The 27,997-nt window shown below is 44.1% G+C and overlaps 1 protein-coding gene across 3 annotated transcripts in view; it reads right to left on the reverse strand.

Moving 5' to 3' along the window:
- Positions 1-27,997, reverse strand: part of cux2b (cut-like homeobox 2b) — a 96,902-nt gene that overhangs the window by 54,026 nt on the left and 14,879 nt on the right. For 2 of the 3 annotated variants that reach the window (XM_040050157.1, XM_040050158.1), the window contains exons 2-3: positions 5,526-5,636; positions 2,120-2,167 (exon numbers count right to left, since the gene is read on the reverse strand). In XM_040050157.1, coding sequence (XP_039906091.1) covers positions 2,120-2,167; positions 5,526-5,636 — 159 coding nt within the window. The other variant, XM_040050159.1, reaches the window with a different exon arrangement.

Consider the following 27,997-nt stretch of genomic DNA (forward strand, 5'->3'; position numbering starts at 1 on the left):
AACAGCGCGGTCCAACGGGCCCCGGCTCTCCAGCGATCGGTTATTTGAGAAATAACTGTCATATCCCTCAGCCCCAAAGGTGTGCCTGAGACCATGGAGACGTGTACCATCTCCTCTTCTTCGCCGTAAATTTTTATTAAAATTACCTTCTTAATAAGACAGTGTTCATTATAAAACCAAAAACGCCGGTCTCCCAGGGCCCTGTGGATTAATAAGGACAGCGGTGTATTTTAAGCCGTAAACTCAGCTCCTCACTGTCCTTAATCTCCTTCCTACTTCACAAGGCCAAATTAACACCTCTCCTCAGCTCTGACGGGACCTCATTAGCAAACTTCCAGGGAAAGAAAAGAGGAGAGCAGAACGAAAGGAGAAAAAAAAAGAGAGAGGAGAAGAAGGAGGGAAGCGACCAATGACAGCCACCAGCTCTGGGATTAACCCTTTCTCCTCCTCCAGCTCTGCGGAAAAACTAGGTCGGCAACGTGTTTCTAATCAGTCGCCTGGTTAGTGATAATTAGAAGGCGAGATTGGACGGGAGAAGAGAGGGAAAGTGGGTGGGGAACATTGAAATGAAAAAAGAAAAGAAAGGAAACCTGTCATGTCGCAAACACTTCAAAGGAGCCGACTTCTCCTTTAGAAGTGGCATGATGAGGGTCCAAATACCAAGAGGCACTCCTCTGGGCCTCCGAACTGCAATGAGGGAGGGGAAGAAAAGGGGGGCAGGGACCCAGTTTTTTTTCCTCCTCGCAAGTATGCATCCTCACACACGCACACGCAGAACATGCCGGGACTTTTCTACGGTTCACCACCTGTACAGTGCACCTGCAGGGGAGCTTCGGTCTATCCCAAACCACACAGCCAAATAAGCACATCCAACTCCAACCTTCCTTTCCACTGTCTCCCCCTGCAGCAGCAGCAGGTCGAGGTCCCACAGCTTACACTGAGGTCGAGCAGACTACCGCTGGGTAAAGTTCACAAGCCTCTGCAAGCTGTTTGACATTACCAATAAGGTCAAAGTGTATCAGAAAAACACCAGAGGATTAGATTATTATGGTGTTCTTAGTTGCCTGCTGCACCCTGCGATCAAAAAATAGCTTTTTTGCTTTGCAAGCTGGCTTACTTATAAATGTGCAGAACACGAGCCTGTGGTAGTTACACAAGAGAGACCAAGAGGTACCCAGAGAGGCCTGCAGCTAACATGAAAAAAAAGAAAAAAATCATTGCTCATTATCAGCCATCTATTTTATCTACTATGAAACATCTCGAGACTCCCAGTTGTCAGACATCAATGGTGCTTAAATTAATCCTTTGGGTTCCTGTTTGCACAATAAAGATATGGAAGGGTGCTTCTGATATTTGTGGAACTTTACAGTCGGAGTAATTGAATTAGCACAGAAATCAACCACAGGGTGCTGAATGTGATAGCTCCTGCCAGAAAACACGCTTACTTGGGCATAGTCAATTATAAAGCATTAAAAAGAAGCTGCCAATAATCGCTTCCAAGAGATCTGAACAATCCATGCCGAGTGTTCTAATGTTTACCGATGATGAGGCTTTCAGGTTAGCGCTGAGCGGGAGTTTAGAAGGGGGAGAACGAGACTGGAAACATATTTGTGGTATCATTTCCATAAGCCTCTGCTTCGTGGACCATAATGCAGCTCACAAATGTGATTTATGACCTTGGTTTAATGGCTAGAGCAGAGTCTTGGTAGGTATCAGATGACTTTTTCAATATGGCGACGTCAGAGGGGGCACGCTGAATGCACCATCACAACAGGAAATGAGGGCTTGTCTCAGCCAAGAAAATATGAGAAGCCAGATATCTGATCATCTAATGGCAGATAGATGCTACTTCACTTTGACAGAAAAGGCATCAGTCAATAAGCACCAGATGAGCAGTAACATGAAAAGCATGCCATGGATTCTCTGCCCTATCAATCAAGTGTTTCTTTCCAGGAGCACAGTGGTCTGCTTTGGTCAGTGTGCTAAGCAAGAGTGTCTCCTTTCAGTAGATTATAATGTTATGCAGACAAAGCCTCAGACATCGTCGATAAAAGCGCTGAATCTGCTAAATCCGCTGCTGAATCAGTGATCCGTAGCATGCAAAAGTCGTGCGACTCACCTGGGCTTGGAAACTCTTGAGAACAGGTGCCACCATCTCCCGGACTTCCTGTGTACAGACAAAAAAAAAACAGTAAACTCTGTCTCAGCACTTTGTCGTTTTTGCACACACTCCACCTGTCTACCAGTCCCAGTGCGGCACAAACATAAGAAAGAGCACGTTAATGGATTCTCACCACAGCTTCCCTCACATTGCACGTGTGCTGCCGGTGAGTTACGTCGTAATGGGGTGTGAGTATTAGTGGTTAAACCTGAAGAGTTTGAGTGGGCATGTTTCAAAAGTGGGGCTTTCCACTAGCTAGAGATCCAGACGTGTGCGAGCTCTCGCAGCCTCAGGTAAGGGGATTGTGCTGCCAGTGGTGACAGCCTGATCCTGTCTTAAACGCCTGTATTATACTGACAAGATTACAGCAGCGCACTACAGGCTGAGATAGGCAGGCAGCATAGCAAATAGCTTGAAGGTTAATTTATAAAATATAAAAATATTCCCTTTGAATTCAGCCTACATGTCAATAGTTGATCATTTCAAAGGAAGATGATGAAAAAGGACTAAATCATATCTGTATCTCTCTTAGGTTTTGCTTTTCATGTACTCGGTTCAATCTACCTTAATTGCCATTTTGCTTTACAAAAGCAAGGTGCATCGAGGTCTCAGCACATTTTTAATGTAAAGCAGAAGAACATGAAAATAAGTGATGTCTATATAGCTTCTTAGTAGGTATTAAAAATAGCCCAGAACATAAATAATGACACATGAAATTCTACATGTTGTTAAAATCTTATTGTGATGTATTAAGTGTAATGGTTAGGATAGTTTGACATCCGCCCCTTTTAGTAGAATTTAGTAGCGTCTGAAAGTATGATTAGTCAGGATCTGACAAAAAAAATGCTCTCTTTCACTTTTTCTACTCTTGGTCCTGCATGATGTCAATGCAAGGGGATATCCCTGTTGTAGTCACCTGAGCCATACACCTCTGGATGTAAGAATTCAAGCCCCACCCACCTGATGTTCAAACCTCTTGTAGTCAGAAGAAAGTTTTCTTAAAGGGAGGGGAAAAACGGCTCGCTTCAGACAGAAGATAAGACGAGCTCAATAAAGATTATATTTTAACTGTGAATTATGCAAAGCTATTCAGGTCCAAGAACATAAATATGGAACTAGAAAATGAGCATAACGGGTCCTGGTTAAATAAGATATTTTTAGTACCCCTAAATAATGACAAGACAAGAACTGATTGTAAACAGAAGAAATATTATAGCTTATGTTCGCTTCAAATGACATTCACATTCCAGTACTTACACTGAAAGATGCATTGCTTGTGTTTAATAGTTTCTCTCCGTGGTGCTAACCACAAAGAGATCTCATATCTGACTACACTGTAGTTAATGCAATGAAATTTCATTAAGGAAAGCTATTCAGAACTGGTTCCAGATTGTCCAGTTCATCAGAATCATATGGCTCCAAGTGCACTTTAATAAGTGGGGCACACCTCAAATACTTATTTGTCCTTTAGTTTCTACACTGTGTTCAAAACTCTAACATAATAAAAACTGTTTTGTTGTGGCTCAGCTAAGAAGAATCAATAACAGTATTGGTATCAAGTCTTATCAATATCTATCGCCAGTCCTCATTCTACGGCAGCCCTGAGAGGTCAAATGCATTGCAACTTAAGAAAACGTCAGCATATAGAAAAGCTACCAAAAAAAACTACACACAAAAAACACAACGGAAAGAGAAAAGATAAAATGCAACTCAAGCGTTTCTGTGGAGACGATAACGTGACAAGCTGCGAAAGTGACAAGCTAACAATAAACGACTAATAGCAAACACGTAGCTACAGTATTACATGAACCATGTGACCTTACCTTTGTCTTTTTCTCCCTCACGGCACTGATTAATCCTTCTTTTAAGCGTATCTCAGCGGCGCAACCCTTCACATGTTTTAGTTTCTGTCACTTCTGCAGCTGTTTTGTCACCTTAATGCCTCCCCCCCCACCCCCAAAACATCTGTTGTGCTTTGACTCTCAGGGCCACCGTATCATTCGCTTTAAAGTCTTAATTTAAGCAATCTCATCATTGGCAAACAACAACTTCAACATTTAAATTTGACTTTGGCTTAAGGTAGAATTTTTTTGTTTGTCCCTCAACAAGAAAATCTAAGAATTACAGATTAACTATTAATTAAGAAATAAAATAAAGAGGGGAAAATAGTGCTGGTGGCAAGACAGCAGAAGGAAGGAAGTAGCAAGAGGCTATATGAAAAGATCAATGCAGAGTCAGTGGTCCACACCGCTTCAGCTGAAGACAAACAGTGGATGTAAAGAAACACAAAGCTATGAGATTACATGTGAGATTATGGCTAAGAAGCTAAAAGGGCCTGCTTCATCACTGTAGCAAACTTTAGGGATGCTACTTGTATGTTAGCCTAGCTTTGGAGTAAAATACACAATTTATCTGAGCATCTGTTTAGACTTTTTTTTTTTTTAGCATGAGCACATTTCACGTTTGTGTACAGCATGTGTGTAAACATATGTTGAGAAATAGCTTGGGTAATGTGTATATGTAATAATATTCTAATTAGCCATGTGCTTGGTTATGGTAATTAGCCATGTGGAGCTTTGTTTTAAGAGACTGCAGAACATGCTAAGTGAAAGCTGTTAGAAGAGAGTTCAGAAAAAGAATGAACTGAAGATACATCAGACTAACGGAGTTCACTTGTTGTTAAAGGAAAGGAAAGTAGCTGCTTTGATAGCTCAGTGTATATCACAACTTGTGTCTGGTTCTGTATTGTAACATAGAACCAGAGACAAAGTAGTGAACCCTAACAGGCGGGATGGTGCAGAGGGGGATGCGTCCTAATCAGCATTCATCACATTGTTTAGTCAGAATCCCTTTCCTTAATGGGTTTGGAGAGACACCTGTTCCTGATCCATCTCATAAACCTGGAGATATATCAACATCCACTGCCAACTCTGACACCAAGATAACTTTTTCATAAAGTGGTGCTTTAGCTTTGGAGTTGAAAGCAACCAGCACAGTCGTGCTTACCTTTTTTTGCAAATGAGCCCCCTCAACCCTCATCGCACCAAGCCAGAGGCTAATACTGCAAGGCCTCAGCATTTAAATATTAACTGATCTACTGGAAAGGGGAAGGGAGGAGGCTAACCCTGATTTCTCGCAAGTGCTGCGCACTGTTAACATACAGTATGCTAATGCAGGCTTTACAAGAGAAATAATTCCCTGTTCAAAAAGGTATGTGCGGGGGCTTGAGCAGCTGCAGAGATGCAGACAGTCAGTACCTGCTGAGGTGAAGATGAGCAAAATGGCACATAGTTGAAATAATGTAGGGGGGTCATATGTGTGTATGTGTGAGACAGTGTAAGGGGTGGGGGGGTGCCAGACTCACCTCAGGGACATTTCTCTTGAACTCTCTGCTCAGCTCTACCAGGTGCTTGTGGGAATGTTCACTCTCCTCTTGTCGACCCGCCAGTTCAGACGCTGCAGAGTTTAGCTCCCTCTACAAAACACACAAAAGACAGACAAACGGTGAGACGGGGGGAGAGAGAAACAGAGCGAGACAGAGAGAGAGACGGCACTTTAGGGAGCCGGCCAAAGCTCATCCAGTAAAGCTTAAGAGTGTACATAAATAAAAATACACTGCTGAATATTAACAATGTAATCCTTCATGATCTCACAGCAGTAATACTTACAGCTAGCCCTGGCCCATAAATAATTAAGCCAAAATAAATCCAATGCCTACAGTAGCAGAAGGCCTTTTAGATAATCAGTATTTGAAATAATCAATACCCTTGCAACAGCTATAGAGCGCCAGTGAGCGAATGGGGTGAGAGGGTGGAGGGTGAGAGAGAGAGCAAGGGAGCACATGTTAAGGCCCAGTAACCTGACAAACACCCTTATAAACAAATGGAGCTTCCTTCTGAAATGAGTGGCTGTTTTTTAAGCCCGGCCGAGACCTGATTCAAACACACGAGCGCCTCACATGCTGTAGTAATTACCACAGGTCAGATCTATTTTCAGCCTCTTTTCCATCTCTCTCCCCCATCGCCCGCACCAATCTTTATATTGATCCCGCTCAGATTTTCAATACGCGACAGCAGCCTCCATAGCTTTAAACCACATTACCCTTTTGCTACAACAACGGGCCCCAATTGCTATTCCATTAATGTCACATCGGTTGCTTACATATCTGTAGTCATAGCAAAACGAGAGCTCCGCCCTGCCAACATGTCTGATCCGCTATGCATAGCTGCCTGTGCAGCAGGCCCCTTCATCAGAACCTTGCATTCACCGTGGACTCAGCTGCACCACATGCCATCCGCAAATCCAATATTATTGATCAGTCATCCAATTCCCGGCTCTTTCAGCAAACAGAAAAAAAAGGGAGAAAGCAGATTCGAACTCTGCTTTCCTACACCGAGCAGTGAAACAGACAGCAGTGTATTCCTCTTAGTTTGGACTGTGATTATCAGTAATTGACGAAGATCTTCTTCTCTTGTAACTGCTGGGTTACAATATAAAAAGTGGAGTAGGGGATTCAATTACCACTACGAATTTATATATGACGCCGGGAAATTAAATTGACTGTGTTTTAATTAATCTGCAGTCTTACTTAAAGGCAATTTAATAAATCATAACACGACAAGGAGGAGAGGGAAAAAAGTCAGATAATGGAAGGATGAAGCTTCCAACCAGCCGTGGCCTCGTGGGATGGTGACAGCCTGTCGGTTGGAGAAGCGGTCTGTTAATTGAAGGGCTGCTGGTTCAAGTCCCTGGACTGGCGAGTCAAAAAGGGGCTAAAGTAGGAATGTGCACTGTCTTAAGCGAGATGCTATACACTGAGACTCTAACAGCACAACTTTACCAATTTGTCTACAAGAAAGGTACCTGACTGATGCTATCGCCTCGGCAGTAAAAGTTTGTTGCGACAGCATGCAAGCCTTGAGGACATTTACAACCTTGGCGCTGTATTGGCCAAGGTCCATGCTCCTGAGATGTGACGAGCAGCGTCCAATGTCAAAGCTACAGCTTTAATGCCCATCAATCCACCCCAGGTTCCTCTACAGGAGGTTATATTAAACTTATCCCACTAACTCTTTCTTCTCCAACCGTCTTAGCCTATAAAATGTTCCACAGAAGTCCATTTAAATGTTAGGTATGGCATTATTGTATGTCACAAAACTATAACAGCATTTTATTCTTTCTGACTTCCTGACTCTTTCATTGGCGTTCAGCCTCAATGCAACACACTGAATCTTTAAATTTGTTCAATCAAAACAACACTTTCAGTCATTAAAAGGTTAAAAACCATACAACTAAGGATGTACTGATCCATCACTCCAATATCACTATCAGCCCATTTATCAGCCCAGTTGACATATGCAATGAAAGCAGTGAGAGCCAAGCTGAGGTCTAAAACTTTCAATTTAACTTTTTTGAGTGCCCTAACATGTAAAAAAAAATCAGATTTAATTCATGCAGCTTTGTTTATTTTCTATAGATCTTAAACTTGAACTGTCGAACTGTGTCCAGTTGTTGAATTATAGTAATTTTATAACAACGCACATGGATAGTCATGTGTAACATGTTTGCAAAGGATTTAATTTCTGACAAAAACTTCACTTTCCAAGAAATCGGTGATCGATCACTGAACACAGAGCGTCATCGCCACAGGCTAAAGACGGAAAAGTCACAAGCATCATTACAAGGGGGCAAATGTTCCTGACTGGCCAGGTTGCACCTCCAGGCATGTGCTGCTGTGCTAAGCTGCAGTTTTCCGCTCATAGCCAAGAGGTTTGCTGGATGAAGATTTTTAGCAAAATAGTGAAGTTAACAAATATTGGAAATATTGGAAAGTCTGGTTCTTATCGACTGCATCATTTCTTGGTTGTTTTTGTGGCAGCAGCCAATCTCTGTTAGCGTCTTTGCTCATTTTTCCCCATATGCATCGCATATTGAGATTGATGTTTATCATTTGTGTCACTTTAGCAAAAGCTAAATATAAAAAAAAGAAATTTTTTTTAAAATGTATTTGCTATCCTGGACATAAAGTAAAAGCACTGGTATAGACAATCGACCAAGTTATTTTAAACATTGGCATTAGCATCAGCCCAGAGTTTCACTACAGGTGATGCCATAAATATATAAACGCATATAAAATTCTATTTTTTCACTGTTCACAAAGCCTTAGATGAGACTGTTCTCATGTGGTATATATGCAACATATAAACCAGTGGCCAACTGAACAGATTAGGTGCACGCAAATAAAGAAATAAGACGAGCTAGAAGATACATAGTGCAATACAGTAAGTCAGATTAATCAAGTGTAGTTTTGTCTTTTAAGGAAGACTGCTAACAATACGAATAATAGACATTACCACCCATTTTATTCTGAGTCAGTTGTCAGGTTCTGTGTGAAATTGCTTTGCATTAATACAAAAAAACAACTAAAGAAAAACTTAAACTGCAGCAATGCAATGTGTAGTTTTCAAGTAATGACAGGTCAAGTTGAAGTCAATCATCCCTAAAAGGCTGCATGCCTTGTATTTATACCAAAGACCAACGTAACATGTTTGAACATCTACCCTTGTCAAAACGTCCCAATATTTATGATACGTTTGGTGAGAAGGAAATGTGTCTTTCCTTGTAAATCGTGCTGTCACAGAAGGAAAAAAAAAAGAAAGAAAAAGGGCATGGCTGTACAGGATAAGGCGACAGGACTTTATAAATTCCTGTTAGTCCTCACAGTCCATCTGGGATGAGCCTTCCTGGAGATTAGAGAGTCGGCTTTCAGAAGCCGGCCAACCTCCACTAGATTCAAATGGCCCTAGACTGGCTAATCTTGCCAAGAGAAAATTCCTCAAGAAGTGACTTTGAGTGGATTTTATAAGTACTTAAGATATAACAGTGTGGTTTTTCTGAGTCTGCCCGTGCGTCAGTGGCTTCGCCGTAAAGCTGGGCTCACTTTTATTGCAGCTCAGCTGATGAGAATGGTGGATACTCATGCAGTATGCAAGTCAAACAGTGCAGTCATTATGGCACGGTTATTTTGAAAGCATCCCCACAGTTTCTAGACCATTACGAGGGAGGGGAGCCTGGGCAACAGCCCATCAAATGAAACCTACTGCCTGTCTTTCTGGAAAGAAGTGAGGCAGAACAGACGGTTTGCTACTTTGGTTGTCTTGTTCAGACTGATGATGGGAGAAACTCACAATATAGTGTTGCTGAAATAGCAATGCTATCTCTGGAGACAAAAGATACTGAGGAAGACTTTTCCTCTGCTTCCTAATCAGATGTGATCCGTTTCAACCTACAACCAGGGGACCTTCAAGATCCCTGATAAAATTCACTTATCTCCCTTCATTATGTTGGGCTTCATCTTTCACAGGATCAATTGCATGAACATGTAGATTTCTTCGTCTTAAAAAAAGAGGAAGAAAAGGCAAGTTGCAACAAGCTGTGCAAAGAGGAGTTTCTCAGTAATCATTTGACAGGTTTTAAAAAGGGCGATTGGGACCAAATTTTCAGTGTGTGGCAGTCAGGTCAATACAGAGCTCCTGTCATTAAGCCTCTGCCAGTCAAACATCCAGCCATAATTGATGAGTTTCCCCTGGGAGGGCGGAGCTGTCACTGGGACCAGAGGAGGCAGGAAAGAGGGATTTTGAGAATGGAACCAGTCCTGGTGTGCTCCCATCGATACGTGAGAAGAAGGCAATCTTGGTGACTCGAAAACAAAGACCAAGAAAGAAGGAGCTTAGTGGTTTTAACAGGCTAGATCTGCACCCTATTGGCAGCCTGTAAACGGACTAGCGGCTCAATGACCAGCTAAACACAAGGGAAGGAAAAAATAGCTGTGAAACCATGACTCATATATCCTTTGGCTTACAAAAGCAGACTGTGGCCTTCTGACACTGACCAAAGACGGACCCCATAGTGGAGCCATCAGATGATATGATAAAGCAGCTGTTTATACTACATTAAGAGGTCTGAGGTTTATGCAAAGCGTGTTGCAGCGAAGGCTACAGGCACAGATCCTTTCAGACTCCATAGGGTGAGAGAAGCAGGCAAGAAACTGGAGGTTAGAGGTGGCAAGAAATCTGACACAAAAAAAAAAGACAAAGCGAGTATGTTATGTTTCTTTAAATGATGATTCTAGGCAAAGGGAAGTTGGATAAAAGCTAATTAACACAATTGTTCTTGACAAAAAAAAAAAGTGGAGCAAAATGATGTGCTGTAGCAATCTGTGCAAGCAGGAATGTTTTAGGTAAAATCCAGGACTCGCTAATGTGTTATGTTGGAGTAGATTTGACATTGATTCATTAAACCTAGCTCATCTTGATTACATCTGTGGTGGTAAGCTATTTTCTGGCCTTTCACAAAGACAAGCCGTGGTGGAAAATGTTGACAACTGTGCAAAAAAAAGGAAACTAGCAAGGTACTGCATTGAGGTAGACTGAGTCAAAATCACTATTGTGTGCAGTGGGCTTGGACAGCACAAATTAAATAGGGAAAAAATAGGAAGGAGGAGGAGAGAGGGGAAAATGCAGATGGGGGTATTATTTTTCTTTTTGTATCCCATCTAATTGCAATCATAGGCAGATGTCTGAAAGTGTGACAGCATCAGCAGAATTGCTGCTGAGAGCACAGAATCTTTGTCTAAAAATAATCAGACATTCTGTGTGCTGCTGTTTGTTATAATGGTAATCGATGCTGGAGGCTTTGAATTCCATCAATTTATAGATCCACTCTGTTCTGCCTGGTGACTGTACTGCCTCACAACCCCCACCGCATACGCACACTGACACAACAACACACACTCTTTGCATGCAAGGTCTTGCACAAAAGAGCGATTTGGCACACATGTGTGCGCACAGACACATGTGCGCTGACATCTGCACACGGGGGGCTGCAGCGAACGAGGCAGAGCGGGGACCAGTATGTGATTAAGATAAGTGTAGTTTCCTTTCATACTTTCCTTATCGCTTCTCATTCTCTGTGAGGCACAAGATTGTCCATAGCAGCCTCAGATTAGCCCCGCATCTGAGACGCCACATTCGAGAGGGCAGACTGATCAATAAATCAAATCACTACAATCAATGGCCCCAATCACTGCAGTCTAGTCTGGCCTCAACATTATGATTGGCAAACGCTCCCAGCCGCTAACGGCGGAGGGAGTGGTTTGGCTGAAGGGGTTAGAGGAGCTCGGGGAGAGGCGCACGTTGGCGCCTGTCCATATGAAAGATCCAAAATGAACTCTTATCTGGCCTCCTTGAGCTGAGCGTCAGTTAAGGGCACAAACAGACAGCGTGTGTCTATGTGGGTGCTAGACCGCCCAGACAAACCCAGCAGGGAGGAGCTTCTGACCTCCGCGACCCCACAATTGGAATGTGAGCTGAGCATGCAGCTTCTGACAGGGATGCTGTGGGGGGGCGGGATGCTATCACCTGGCATCCCCCTCCATCTGTTTATTCCCCGAACTGATGCTTCGTTAGTTTTGCTCTACATCATTTCATGTCACCATCACACTGCGGTTCAACCAAACTACCCAATACCCACTATTACCCAATATTTCCCAGTTCATTTAAACAACTGTGAGTGCCACATGGGGTTGAGCTTAACCCAAGATAAAGATTTAGAAAAAGTTACAAAGTATACGGTCTACCCACAAAAATATTATCTAAACATGGTTATGAAGAGGTCTGCACTGAAAGCCTGCCAAACACTGACTGCCAACGGCTAATTAAAGAGAAATAAGGCGCAAATAAGCAGCTTCCACACACAGCTGTTTGCATACACATCTGTTAGGTAAGGTAACACAGACTTGCCTCAACTTTATATTCAATTCAATTCAATTTAGTGACAAATCACAACAACAGGTAAATACCCTACAATAATACAGACAAAACCCCAACAATCAAACGACCTGCTATGAGCAAGCACCTGGCGACAGTGGGAAGGAAAAACTCCTTTTTAATAGGAAGAACCCTCCAACACAATCAGGCTCAGGGAGGGGCAGCTATGTGCCGTGACGGGTTAGCAGTTAGCAGAGGAAGACAGGACAAACATGAATGTCTGTGGGCAATAAATCTGTTAAAGTATCATCTGTAAAGACAATTTCCTTGTTTTCATGGGAAAAAAGGCAGAATGAGTGACCACAAAAAAATAAAGATGAGAGAGAATAAACCATCAGCTATCAGCCAAATCATAATTTTTGTATCTGCCCAGAAAATCACAATCCATGCGTATTTCAGTCAGAGAGCTCATATTTGAATTTACTGATTTATTAAAGCAACAGAATATAGCGAGAGTTCAGCTCTGAAATCATCTCTTCCCAAAAATATGACACACGTAGAATCTGGGACATGATAAGTAATTATCCCTCAGAGCCCACAGGTGAATGCTGGGGTAGTGGAGGGGCAGCGATGCAGGACAGCAGCAGGCCTGACATGTCTGAGGAGGCGAGAGGAAATTCTGCAGCTTAAACAGACTTCGAATGATATGAAGACATGATGCCTTCCTTTCCTTTTCCCTTGCCATTGCCTTATTACATTTGTGGGAGTAGAGTAATCACAGGATTGGAGGTTTGATCCCATGCTCATTGCGCACGTCATATAAAAGCGTACAAGCTGCAGCTGAAAAATGCTGCAGCAGTCATGCAGGAACTGTGTATAATAAGCATGTGTGCTCCGAGTGTCCAATAAGTCTCCTTTCACCTCCTCTGATACAATTTATGTCTCCTTGTGAGGTCCTGACACCGAGGTTGGGAACCCTAGCTCCGTCCACTGTGTAGCAGCAATGCTGACTGCATTGTGCATAAACAGGTAAAGGTGTATAGTGTACAGACTGTGTGTGAGGACTTACCGGCGAATGCGGAGGGAAAATAAATAAATAAATGTTTTTTAAAAATCACGTTTCATTTTGACACCTCGCTCAACTCTGGACTGGAAAGTCTGATAAATCATCCAAAATAATTAATCCCCAGTCAGTCAGGCTGTCTTCAAACAGCATGCTAAATCTTACAAAAGGAAGGAGAAGCGCGTGAGCGTTACAACCATCAGCAAAAGGTGTGACTGGTGTTGTCAGCCATTATTCGTCATACCCTGCTTCATTTAGAGAGTTTTTGGCGCCTGATGCGCCAGAGCACAGCCTACTTGTCAACACTTCTCTCTCTTTAAATCCAACATGCACGCTTGGACACACATGTACACACAAACGCGCTTTTCCCCCTCTTTTTTTTCACACTAATGCACTGGTAATTCATCTTAGTATGACCAGGGAGGCCCTAATTCCATTTATTGTCAAGTCTTATTCAAAAATAGTATCAAGAGGTATCATGAAAACATCTTATTACAGCTCTTTCAAACAATCCTGTATCCACTCTGAAACCAATGAATAACTTTAAATGCCCTCCAATTAGAAACTTCAAATTACAATCCATGACTGAGCGCTCCAAACGAAGGCCAATTACAACACCTTATATATCATCATTAAGGCCGAGCATTGTTCTGCTCCTTTCAAACTCTGTGGTTACAATCAGGGTGTCTATTGTCATTGTGTTGTACATGCAGGGTGACTAATTACACAGTCCTATGATTCATTAGCAGACTAGTGGGTTGAAACCTGAGCGAAGACACGATAACCTCAGTCGGCCAAAATGATCGGCTCAAATGGAGATGTGAATATGAAAGAGCAACGGGGAGGTGTTACAATAGTTGAGAATTAGAAAAAAGAGAGAGCCCGGTGCTTCAAACACAATAACCATCCAAAATAAGTTGGGGTTTTTTTCTTTTCTGGGGTATGCGTGAAAAATTAGGCGAGCGGCAACAGTGTCGCACTTGAATAAAATTGGGGACAGGTTTTGCTTTCTGGTTTCTAATAACTTTCAAAGTGGAAACAGAGGAGCGTGCTGCGGGGGACTCGTTCCTGTGAAGCTTCACCATTGAGGTCAGTTTGCACGAGAGGAGGAAGGCTCCGCAGACGCAGCCATCGCTGCCGTGGCCCACTTTCACCTGAAACGACGAGCTGCAGCGATGCAGCACAGCTAACCTGCGATTGTTTATTCTCTCTTAAGAAATGTCAATCTGTTCGCTCTCAGGTGTGCTGCTCTTCCTCTTGTTTTTGTTGTTTTCTCTACCCCCCACCACCCCATCCTCTACGTTTTCCCTTGTCGATTGCGGTGAGATCAAAGCGAAGCCGCTGGAAGAATCTGAATATTTCAGGTGTGGAGAGAGGGCTGCGTTTCACACCACCTGTGTAGCGCCGAGAGACGGGTCCCTCCTCTCGCTCAGACTCAGTTAGTGGGGCCCCTGGGGCCCGGCGACATAAACCGGGGCCACCTGTCTGAGAGAGAGGGAACACTCCCTTTACCCTCCCTCTCGGCATCACACTTTCATTTTACAGCATTTGAACCAAAAATAAATGAATCTAAATAGAGCGGTGAGAGTGGGAATAAAACCGGAGCTGACAACAAGCAGCCGAGAGCTTTGAGCTCCGTCACAAAAGGCTCGGGGAACTGGCAGGCGAGTTCTGTTGTCACAAAATGGGAGCAGCCACTTGAAAGGCCAGTTTATACTTCAGTCGCTTTAAAATTTGCCCTGTTGTGCAACAGAAGGTAGCGCTTGTATATTAAATGATAAGCTCGGTCAGGAGATTGTTTCCTGCCTTAATACGGCGCACAGCGTCGAGCAGGTCTGTGGGATGATTCTCATCACATCGTCAGGGCCACCACATCTGACCCAAAGCAAATAAAAAGCATCCCTGATGCCTGCACCAGCTTTGCCAGTTTGATGTAGCCTCTCTCCTCGGAGGGCCGTGCGCCTCGCCACGTGTGCAGGTGCAAGTGCAAGCGCTCGCCAACGTGCGCGTGTTGTGCGGACATGTGCTCAGGGGGGCGTGGAGGAGGTTCCACGCTGCCGGTTTCCAGCCATGTCTCTCAAAAGGGCCGTAAAGTCTTTACAGCAAATTCCTTACATTCATCTGTGTCAGAGCGCTCGGCACACATTAGGCGTTTACACGGGAGGAAACACAATCTATTTGATGCTACACTGCCCACACGTCCAGAGCCCTCCTCCTCACGCTGGAGATTCACAGTGTTTAACTTCCATTTCATATTCTGAACAGGCAGGCAGACAGGCAGGCGAGTGCGGGGAATGGACTCCATCTTGCTGTAAATCAGCGTTTAAACAGCCGACTAAATGTAATCTGGAATGAGTCAACAAGAGGGCCCGCTCAAGATATTTGTTTTTATTTATTCTGGAATGTGCAATTGATTTTTGTTGTTCTCCCTAATGATGTATGCAAACGGTGCACTGAAAAAAGTCACACTTCTTTTTCTTTTTTTTGCCCCCCTCCGCCGCCGCCTGATGCTGCTTCCCATCTTTTAATATCAGGGATACTTATGAGAACAAGTGGAGGTTAATCTAGGGAGCGGGTCATAGCCAAGCGGCTCTTTGTAAATGTCAGCTGGGAGATCCGGGCCTCTCTTATTACCACACTAAACCAACACGGCTGATGGCTCCAAGACGGATGTGTGGCTCGGAGGTGTCTTCCCCCTCCGCCCCTGCTTCTCGCCACCATCACGGACCAAACCCATCCCAGAAAACCTTATTAATCAATCGATTTATCGCCATAAATCAGGCCAGGCTTTGATTGTATCAGCAAGTCCATGCGATCAATCAATTAGTCGGGACCTAGCAGCCCAATTTGCCTAAAGAAAGATGAATGCTCCCCCGCATCATCCATTTGGCTGTCCGTTTACCCATCAAACACGGCTGCTGTTGACTCCCAGGCCCAACGTGCATCCTTTTATTGATTTCTGCAGATTAAACTTGCAAAAGAATCAAAGGACACTTAACTGACTGGGAATTATTCTGCCTTCATTTGTAGTGAAGTATGTTCTGTGCCGTCTTTTGATGGCGTCGCCTCGTATCATCAAAAACAAGTGTAAACATTAAATTCCAGCATGCACAGCTCTTTTGAGCAGACCAAAGTGACAGCTACAGAGGATAATGCTCATAAGTAACTGGGGGAAAAAAATAAAATAAATGGGGCACAATGGGACAAATCATGGATTATTAGTAGTCAGCCCTACCCAGGTTTATATGGCAAGGCACGGGGGAGTGGGGGGAGCTGAGCTAGGAAACAGCTGGGTGAACAAACAGCGGAAAACATATGTGTAATGACATATTTGTTTCATATTTTATCCCAACTGTGAATTCCAATCCACATTGTGACACCAGCTGCCTCGGTCCAGTGCCTCCCATCTGCAACTCTGTGTCAAGACGTCTCCCAGGACGAGCTGCGAAACTTCGGGGACGACAAAAAACCGACAGGAGCAAGTAGAGCACGACAGAGTGGGCTCCCGGAGCCTCGGTGTGCTTCTCCCCGAGCGGCAGGTTGGAATGCGGCAGACTGCGGCGCTGCCATGGAGAGGAAAGAACGCCCGGGGCTCCCCAGAGAGAAAATCTGTAGGGGCATTAGGGCCCCACCAGACCTGGTTCTGCTTCACACCCCTAGATCCTGCGCTGTAACAGCCAGGGGGAGGGTGCCGCAAAGCTATCTGCCGGGGCTTTACAGTGCTGCCCAATCTCCCCAAGACTCACCATGTAATTAGAGATAAAGACAGAGGGCTCGGCTACTCAACCTCAATTCTCCCAGCTTCACACACGGCTGCCCACCCATAGCCCCCCCAAGAGGAAACCCCACCACACTGCCACTACATCAGCAGCCGTGTACGCTAGCTGTCTACAAACCCCATCATCTCCCGACCGAGAGTTCCACACACTAAACATTTAAGACGCTACACGATCGTGACTGACTGCCGTTCAAATATGAAGTATCCTGGAGTTGTACAACGGCAGAGTGCTTTTTTTTCTTCCTTCGACGCCATACTCCACATATTATCTGTACTGAAGAGGATTCATATTGTAAAATTTTCTCAGGTAAACAATAACCACGGTAAATAAGTAATTTTTCTTCATATCTAAAACTTCATCCAGGCAAGGCAGAAAAATTTAGAGGATATAGCAGAGGAGGAACTCTCGAGTATATTCAAGAAACATAAAATTATACTATGGAAGGATCCATTATTCATCTCAGATACATTTTTCATTTAAGAGTGGGCTGGATATGAGCAATGATGAATGCATCGCCCAGGATGCAATTTGTATGTAAAATAACAGAAGATTACAGAATATGTTTTAAGTGCAAATGCAGTTTGTTGCCATCTAAGTAGAAAATGCATTCCTACAAAAAGGAATAAGACCTGAGCCCCATGATGCTCCCTCATAAAAATCACTTAGCCCATAGCTAGGCCCCTCGCCAGTCCACAGAGCGGGTTACAATGAGAGGCTCAAGTGATGAATGAGCCGACTGGAGTAGATTTTCATTCATATAATATACACTACCTCTTGGCGTGCCATTTGAAAATGTGGGGATAAGTAAACTGAATTACTAAGACTAATTCAACTTGCATCCAGCTCAGCAGCACACTTCCTTGAAATCCGCCCCTCCAAAAGCGAACGCACACGGCGAACGCACACGGCGAACGCACACGGCGTAAACACGGTGTCTACGCACAAGCGCGCACAAACATACAAGAGCGTTTCGCTGCCTGCCAGGCATCCACATGTTCCTCTCAGGACTCGCTCTCTCCTCATCAGCTTCACTCGGTGCACACCGTCTCAATTCAGCGCATCTCAAAGACACACAAAGAGCCTTCCCCTGCATTCACAGTACAAAGATTGAATACAGGCCCCTAACACAAGACATGCCCACCACAGAGCATGTAATACAACTCATTACTGGGCACGCAGGGTGGAGAGGGCTGTGATGGGAGAGACAAGCAGGGAGAACAGGGAGAGGACGGGGGGTAGGGGGAGCCTCTTACACCAACATCTCCATCTTTCTTCACAACTAGCAAAGCTCTTAAACAAAAGCTTAATAACTAAAGCCACCCGTGTTTTTCCATGCCGGTGGAATTGCAAGAAAAAACAGAAATACTGCTCACACTTTGGGTGAAATTCAAACAGCCTCAAGGCCACTGTGTGCCTGCTTTACATGGTGGATAGCATTCAGCTCTGAATTGTAACTTCCCCTGCTGCCTCTGACCCACAAGCAAACCACTGTATGTCCAATCACAAAGAGACAGGGGGACAGTGTATCTGGGTCAGCCGCATTGATCTGAGCTCTGGGGTCAGGTTTTTGTGTGTGGACGAGAGGGCACTAGGTTTGGCTCCGTGCACGCAGAGCCAAAGAGAGGGTGCCATGTTTATCAAGGTAGGCAGGGAGGAAGGAGGACAGCTAATCCACCACCGCACGCAGCCTCGTGGACCTTCCGTAACCTCGGGGCAATCGCATGACCTGAGGCGAGGCATTACACACATTAAAAAGACATGAACTTCAGAGCATTGGAGTTTCAAGCACGCGATCAATGTGGCCACAGGTGCAAACATTTTCTGCACTGCCAGTGGAATGCCCTTTTTCCACCCCCTCTCACAGGATTACACTGGAGCCTGTTTTTGCACTGTGTTCATGTTAATGTCAGCAATAATAAAGACCTGCAGCACAAGAAACAATAAAAAAAACAAAAAAAAACTAGCGTGAGCTGGAGACAGCTTTTGGAGGTGGGCTGGAAGCAGCGCGGGGAGTCGGGAGCGAGGGCAGGATGTGAGGAGTATGTCAACTTCTCCCTGTCTGCTCCCCGTGTTCGCTCGCTTCAGAGTGAGGGGAGCAAATGGGCCTAATTCACACTGGCTATGTGTGAGTGTCTCTGCTGTCTAGCAGCGTGAGAGGGAATTAGATCTATGGTTTGTAGCCTTCATCCCTTCCCAGACAGACTTGTTCCGGCTCAGAGGCGCTGCCTAATCCGCACCTCTCTCCCGCTTGCACTCCCGGAAAATGACTTCACACAGCTGCCTCAAACACCCAACGCAGCAATTCTCGTCTGACTGAACTCCCCCCTACTCAAAAAAAAAAAAAAAAAAAAAAACTCAGCAGACCTCCCATAGCTCATTTAACATACCAATTCATCCCCAAAGCCCACCCTACCCCCTCCTTTTAGGAGTTGAAAACAACAAGGAAAACAACTAGAGCCCCACTTGATAATTTAAGGGCTCTTTTCTCCAGAGAGCTGTCAGATTCAGCGGTATACTGAGAGGAATTCAAAGTGTGAGGAGGTACCCTGAGTGAGCAGTAGTTGGTTTATAGGATGTCTGTGACTCACCACGTATTTTTTTTTTTTTAAAGATATAGGAATTTGAGTCACCTGAGGTACCAATTCAGCTCTTCCTTGAGCCCGTCTTCCTCCATCTATGTACCCATCCCCATCGAGTGGGTAAGAAGTGAATTAAAGTGAATGTCAATTCACAATGAGGGCTCTGGGAACACAAAGCCAAACGAGTTCTCACATTAAAACCCAGATCTTGGCCAGGTGGATTCTTGTAGTTGTTGTCAAGGACACAATCATAGTAGATAGGGCCGGGCTGCAAGAGGGCTGCTCCCAGGCACAGCGGCCTATGGAGGGTAGCTCTGGATAATAGCGAAGGCCACTCAGACAAACACTCCAGCCTTGAGGACAGGAAACGGGGGGAGATCCTTGTTATAAAGCCCAAGTCTATCTCCTAACAGCTTTTATCTGTTTAAGAATACCCCCACCTACGCAGTGACGCCTTACACTCCTAACCTTCTTTTGTCTGTTCCATAGAATAATATAAAAGATGGACCTAGACACCTTGACATCACCCATTGGTTTCTGGATTCTGCATTTTATAGTCTCAAAGTTAGGTTTTTAGTGTTGGCTATAATGTTGTTGTTTTTTATGATGTAGTGTAAGTTATTGGCTAAGGCTAGCAAGCTCCAAGGATTCAATACACATATATAAACAGCCTGGCAACTAAGAAAAAAAAAAGTATAAAATAAAAAAAAAATGATTTGTCAGATATGTACATTAACCTCCTAGGACCTCGCATCCACATATGTGGACATCACATTTTGGGTTGTCTAGACCAAAATACTAAATTGTGCTCTACAAGGGCCTGACATCCACTTATGAGGACATTATACTGCCACTATTCTATCGAAATTTAAAACGAATGTCCTCTTACGTGGATCTTATTTTTCTCAGAAACAAAAATCAGGTTAAAAAAAAAAAAAAATCAGGTAATTCTTTGTTTTTACACTCATCAGGGCCCAATCAGCCCAAATAGCAAAGAGAAAGTGAAAATGCATGCCATGAAAGAGTTCGGGTCTTAGGAGGTTAAGAATACTCCAAAAGGCACCAAATCAACTCACTGTACTGGAGGTGATGCCCAGCAGACCTCTGGGAGCTATAGCTGCTTATGTCTGGGTGACTTAAAATCAAATCAAAGCAGCAAGAACCCCAACTTTAGCTTTACCAGGACCCAAATGGAAACAAATGCTTGCCACAGGGGTAGCTCCAGATGTTTGGTTTGGCAGGTTTATGCTGGATGTCCTTCCTGGTGCAAGCCCCAAAGGTGATTTGCATCTCCAGCTGGACTCAAACCAGTGACTTTCTCTACCAGAAAGCATACCAAATCACCCATAGTACAGCTGAAGCAGGAAACTACCCATGGAGACCAAAGCAAGTTTTTGTACTAGGCTATAAACACACCATTTAATGCTGTTAATATGGGCATTTTAACTTAAGAGACTGTGGGGACTGGCTCGGTTTTGGAGGCAGCCTCCAGTGGCCACTCCAGGGACTGCGGTTTCCAGCAGTTCAGTGCTGGCCTAATTTTTCAGGCCCTATAGATTACAACTGAGTACTTTCTCACGTGACAAAAAGATGCTGCTACGAGTAAAGAGAGCTAGTTTAGGTCTTTAGGAGCCATTTGGGATCTTCAGGGGAAAGCTAAATTGCTTGTATTTCAAGTAGGGGGGGGGGGGGGGGGGTAAAAACTGTGAAAGTGAAAGATGCAAGCTTTGTCTTCTATATGCTCAAATTGAAGCATTTGTAAGCAGCCGACTGATGCTGCAAGAAATGCAGTGTAGTTCTCAAGAACTCCTTAGGCAGCAGTGAGAAACAAGTGATATTACAAGAAAAGAGAATGATTAAAGCCTAATATGGCACAGCAGAGAGGGGAGAGAGAGGTGATTTATCCCTTCACGGCCTTTTGACACTAAATTAAACTGTTGAGTCCATTCCCCCGTGCCAGCTAGTTATCTTTCCAGGCTAATTTAACACTATAATTTACATTCCATATAAAATACATCCTGATGTGGTGCTGTCAAGGCCGTACATCATTTACAGAGAGTGCTCCAGTTTCAGTGAAAAGGACAGAATTAGATCATATTCATGATGCAATTAAACACTTCAGTGGGAATCGATGTAAAACCGATGAGCCCTGAAAACAATGCATATGGCTGAGAACATTAGAACACATTACCTACCCTCGGATCTCTCGCTCCACAGACGCAATTTAAAATCCTCCACTACTCCACTCTCTGTCTCTGCAGATTCATAACGCACAGCGATAATAAATGAATTTTTCACAAAATTATTCAACTACTAAATTGCCCATGGTAACTGAGTATCAGATGAAAGTGATGTGAATTATTAAGTAAGGAAACTGTTTGTTCTCACCATGGGTGTAATAATCAGCTAAATGAGGAAGAGAAGGGGCGCAAGAGGGGCAGGTTACAGTAGAGGAAGATCTCATAGCAAACATCAGTGTTGATGTTTTTTTAAAAAATAAATAAATAAATAAAAAAAATGGGGAAACTCTGTCTGCCGCCTGGGCCTCCAGCTGGGATGATGGTATCGACCAATTTCCCTAGGGCGGCAGTGTGGGTTTTCTTATGGATACCGAGAGCAGAGAGAGCATTACGAGGCACTGCTGCACATTCTCATGTAAAACTGGCAACAGGCCCTGTGAAGCTGGCAAAAACCACTGCAACAGCCAGCCAACGTTACACCACCTCACCACATTTTACATAATCAGACAGACAGCGCAGCAGACCACACACTCACACCGCTCCACTCCAGATCACATCAACTACCTGTCACACTCCTCTCCACAGCCATCACGCTCGTTCTGATTGGCTTAGAGCCACAGAAGCTGAAAAACCTTTACAAAGCAAGCTCCAAAAATACATTTCTCAAACCCTTCCATTAATCACCATTTGCCTTTTCAATTCTCCGCGCTAAACCCATTTCTGCTTTCAAAGCCCGAACTTGTTGATGGCAAGAAAGTAGACAAATGTAATGAAATTCAGAATTTAAGAGCCGTGCGGGGGGGAGCAGAGGTAAAGCAATTTGTAACCATTTCTGACAGGATGAGTTGGCCTCTCCAACTGAAACAGTAATTATGTTTAATGGTCCTTTAATCTGTCCATCAGGCAGGAGGTGAGCGGCCGGGTCAGCCTAAAGTGTTTCGGGCGTCACGGCGTGTCACAGTGCAGTCAGAAGGGCGAGGTGCTCCACGAGGAGTGCCAGGACTGCTCGCCTCACCACACAACATCTGCAGGTCCCCCTCCAACACACACATTAGTCAAGAATCATCCACCTACCGACCTCCTCCTGCATTAAAAAAAAAAACCCCAACAAAAACAAAAATGCTTACAGCTGGACTATGAAGCGGCGGCGAGAGATAAATAGGCTCCCTCAATAGCTATGAAGAGAGCAAATGAGTGAGCAAAAGTGTGGGCATCTCAAAAGTTTGATGTAATTTGCTAAAATTTTAATCACCCAGGATATGATGGGTACATTACACCCTCTGCTCTGGTGAGAATTCCAAAGTATTGTGTCCAGCTGGTGCCCTGGCTCTCCGCCATCACCATTAATCTGCACCTCTGAAAGGATTTCTTAAAGAAGAATCCGATCCAGCTTCTTTAAGCTGGATCGGAGCTCCGCTGATTCCAGTTGACATCATAAGTCCCAGGTCATGTCCCTTACATACCTCGGCAGCCCCGTGCACAGGCAGAGCATTCCAAGATGGCACTGGGTCAATCCCAATAGTAATAGCAGAGACACGGGGCCCATACAAAAACAAGGGTGAACAAATAGTACCTTTGTACCCAGAGTCATTTGCACCCAGCTCAGGCGCTTGGCTATCTCAGAGCTTGGCAGATAGAGCTCCCAGTCCCTGCTATGCATCTGCACTTGTGCTGTATTTGTTATCTTGGACAAGCATTCTCCCTCACCGTTTCACTGGCCAAATAGAGAGGGGGGAGAAAACGAATCACTCCTAGACCTACTCCTGTTGTTCCTTCAGCTGTCAACACTTCTCACAGACTTCACCCCCGCCTAGCCACATCGATACAGAGAAGTGACTGCCGTTTGCTTTATGATTGCCTTGTTTTATTCTCTCGGCCGGGCTTTTTCCTCAGCCTTCACAGCTCTAATCAGAAAGCCTCGCCTGGACAACAGAGGCATTGTCTCTTAAACTGAAAGAGGCTGTGGATCAGTGAATCCCTTTCCATTTTCCCACTTTATTAGCCCGCCGGCACACCACTGTTTATACTAGAGGGTATTCTGTGTTTGCTAAGAACAATTACAGTATGAAAAATGATCCGTCAATGCCATCTATCAGGCCAGAGTTGACAGGAATCCTATAGACAGGGCAGCCATTCGTCCCCCGCTCCCCATCTCTGGGGTCCCATGCTTTAGTATCCATGACAACATGCAAGCCACTTGCCACGCTTGCCACTTCACAGTGAGAGATGAGCGCCCGTGAGGGGCTTTGAAAATTAGCCTTTGACACCCCGTGTTCCACTGCGCTCCCACCCTCCTCGCATGCAGTCCAGACCCTTTGGGGAGGCCTCGGAACAATCCCGATCCTTCTCCGCATTCAGCCTCACACAAACAAAAGCAGACTCTGCGCGCTACTATAAACATACTTCTTTAGGGTCTCGCGGTGTCAGTTTTATTGTGCCTGAGCTATATGATTCTCAACATTAACCTCACAGCTACATTACCTATCCGCCAATGGAAATGAAAGAGAAGCACGACTCGGCCGGCATCCATAAAAACGGGGTGAAAAATACAACGGCTGAAACTGAAAGGCTGAGAGGTGCCTGACTGCACATGAGCTGCCAGCACATTACCAGACAGATCCAGCTGTTTGACCCCTCCGCTCCCCATTTCTTAAATGACTTTGTGAAAAAGTTACATCTGTCAAAAAAATACAGATTTCCTTTTTCACCGTGCAGATGGACCAGTGAACTGTAACATGCAGTGCTTTTACAATAAACTACAATACTTCTTTTAATGATGCCATAATGTCCATGTCTACATTCAAATCATTGATCGTTTTGGCTTATTTGTTTGTGGGAGTTTTTTTGCATGACCAAAAACACTGTTAAAGTTTACTTTAAGTTTAGACTAGAAGTCACGGCTGCGTTTGGTAAACTGTGGCATTCGGCAGAGTTCCCATAACCTTGGAGTGTAAGGAGTGTCTTGTGGAAACAAAACAAAAGCTCCTATGTTGTTATAGTTCAAAGTAGACAAGAGACATCGTGCCAAATTGTAAATATAGATAAATATGACTATAATATACTTTACAGTACCTTCATGTTTAAGCAGTAAAAACACTTTATTAAGATTACAGTAGGTGCCATGAAAAATAGAAGCTAGCAATCTCGCTGCCAGTACAATTATTTAATCTGATTATTGTGAGATATCAAGAGATCAATGTCCAAAAGTTCCTTAAAATTCTCAAACGCGACTGCAAACACTTAAAGTGACTAAGTGATTTAAGTCTAAGAGATGTTGCTGCTGTTCCCATTTGACTCCCAGACACACCTCTTTGGGGTTGTGTTTATGCCATAAAACCACACTTGGCAGCTGAGGATCATATTACTAGCGTGAAAGAAACAAACAAAGCTGTGCAAACGTGGTGCGCTGTCAGAAGCAACGGTTTTAACGGCTTGTGATTAATCATATTTGGAGAAACATTAAAGGGAAAAGGAGGGAAACTGGCTCCAGCACTAGGAGGTAAGGGTGTCAACTGATATAACCCACCACTGACATCAAGCAGAGCCAGCTAGCTCATTGATGTGGCAGCGTCTCATTTTCACCAGTTTGGAAGCAGACAGTTTTGCAGTGCCTTGCGGTTCTTAATTATCTTCCGACTTTGTCTAATTCAATCAACACAACTCAGATCTAGCTGCGAAATGGCACTCACATCCCCTCAAGCTCAGCAAGTCAAAAAACACTGAATAAGTGGAACAGTCAAACTGACAAAATGGCATAGCACATGAGAAATAACTGTTATTTTATCTCCCGGGCTGAGACCTCATCCACAGCAGAGGGGATGAGGGGAGGCTGGGAGAGCATCCAATCAGCTTTTTGTTTTTGGTTACAAGGCTGCGTTCAGGGGGGAAACACAGGAGTCGAGCGCTTTGATGACGCTGCAGATGCCGCCTTGCTGAGCACTGTGAGATCACCGCGTTAGCCGAGACTGTTGAGGTCCCTTTGCTCGGATGCTTCCTGGCGAATCTAATATCCTGTTAACACAATTGCATCCAACTATGTTGTCATGTGTCAGGACAGTACGCTCTTTCAGCCGTCCTCCTCACAACCATACATTTTAAATCGACAACAAGACAAACACATGCGCAGACCCACACTGGGAGAATTTAAAAGGTCATTAGGGATTAAATTGCTTCCTAATTTGCCATTTTAAAAGCGAACGACATAACGAGAGGAGGTAGGGAGGCCAAACCCGATCCCCACCGAAATCCTTTTCCACATTACCTCCATTCCCACCCATTTCACCTCCCATCTAATTCCAAGGGCCACAGCATTATTAGATTTTGACATTATTAGCCCAAATAGCAGAGAGGCCCCACTGTCATTATAAAGCCTTTACTTTTTGCGCTGACTGCCAAATCTGTTTTGCACCAGCTACACACTGCCAAACCCAACAATGGCAGATTAGTGAAGCCCTTCTCTTGTTGCAGCAGAGGTTAATATAAAGTGACAGGGCTAAGTCCGCTCCGATTAAGTATGCTGAGAGATATTACGGCAGTTTGTTACATCAGATCGTTATTGGATTAAACAGCATGCACAACAATGAAAGTTTAATTTTAATTTTCAGCAGGAATATAAAATAGGCTCTAAGAGCGCTCCTGTCAGAACAAAGGCAGTATTACAATACCTTCTTGTTTTTGCCCCCCCGCCTCCCCGTTTGCCATTTCTGGAGTGGCAGACATGAGAAAATATGATGGTAAGTGAGGATGTCAACCTTTAGGGGTTTTTTTCCTCCCAGAAGTTAATGCATTATTTATAAACCAACAAAATTCAAATGCACTTCACAAACCAGGAAAAAAAACATAAGGGAATACAGCAGGTATCAGAAATAGTATGAGTAATATAATTCTCATAATCTTCCTTACTGTTTATTGGTCGGGTCATCTACTGCTGTGCTGCTTGCAGCGATAGCCCAGTTGGCCAATGCATTGTTAGTTCTGCAAGAGGTCACTGCACCTGACCAATAAGCTGTTATTAATCCTCACAGAGTCATCCATTAGGCATCCAATTTTTATGACCCTCTTTTTTATTAGATGTGCTATCAGCTGTCCATACCTGACAGAATTATGGACTTCCTCATCTTCCTTTTCCCAGAAGATGTTGGGTCAGGTAGACTGAACCTGAAGCAAGGGTAGCAGGTAGTGTGGGGCTGAATCTGGCAGTCTCCTGGGGTGTTCCCCCACTGTCCCGTTACCACCGATAAATCTCTGTGCTTTACGATTAGGTACATAAAATGAGTCATAGATCTGAACGGTAAATAAGAGCTTGTCAGTGGGGCTGACGCCAAGCCCAGATCCTCCCCCACCTCCTCCTCTGCCAGATAGTCCCTCTGTACCCCAGCCATCAGACTGCTGCTATTGAGCTGGGGCTAAAAAGGCTCCAATAAATAAGCCTGATATTTCCCTCTGGACTTCTACGGTGCCACCCTGAAGCATGCTTGCATACACTGAACAAACAAACAAAACAAAAAAAATAAAGTTCCCGCATCAGAAACTGGACTGCCTGGACAATAACAAAGGTTTATTTCTTGTTTTTCAAATTCAGAAAAATATTGAAAAATATTAAGTACTCTTTGCCTGTAATTACTCCTCTCAGATAGAAAAGGAAGTCAATGGATCAATCCATCTCAAGTATATTCAAACTGTATGCTGGACTCCGAGACACTGATGTCTTTTAATGGACCTTCAATCCATACTTGCAATTAAGCATGCAAAATCTCCCATTAAGTAACTCCATTTACAGTGTATTTACTCTAGAGCTGTTTGGGTTTTTTCCTAGAGTGTCTTCCACGAGGCTGAGAGAGCAGCAGCGAGATGACCTGAGGGAGGCCTGATGGTCTCAAAATGCACTCGCACAAAGACGGACACTTCCTCTGCAGCGCCAGCTAATCATTGTTGCCGATTTCGTTTACACTGTTCCAAAACGACTCCCTGAATGACCACCTTCGCATATTAAACAGACAAACAGACAATAGGGACAAACTGTTAGAGGACATGAGAGCAGCTAAACACCAGCAATGTCATGACAGTCTGGGGAGAGGCAGACTCATAATGCTGTATGTACAAATGGGAATCTACCGGGTGATTGATAGCATATTAAACAGAATTGTGTTACTGCCTATCCACTGCACATTTTGACAAGGCACCTGCAAAACTGTTTTCAACATACATCAGCACCTATTCAGCATAACTGCATATAAAGTGCACTACATCTCTCTGTACCAGGGAAAAAAAGGCTATCAGTAGAAATAGGTCTAGAGAGGAAAGCAGAGAAAGTGCATGGCTACAGGCATGCAATCAACTAAGAATTCAAAATCTCGCCCAGTTTATACAGTTCTATAATCAGAGAGCAAAGAAGGAAAACAACGCCAT

This window comes from Simochromis diagramma, unplaced genomic scaffold (genome assembly GCF_900408965.1).
Source record: "Simochromis diagramma unplaced genomic scaffold, fSimDia1.1 OVJJ01000159.1, whole genome shotgun sequence".
NCBI classification, from domain to species: Eukaryota; Metazoa; Chordata; class Actinopteri; order Cichliformes; family Cichlidae; genus Simochromis; species Simochromis diagramma.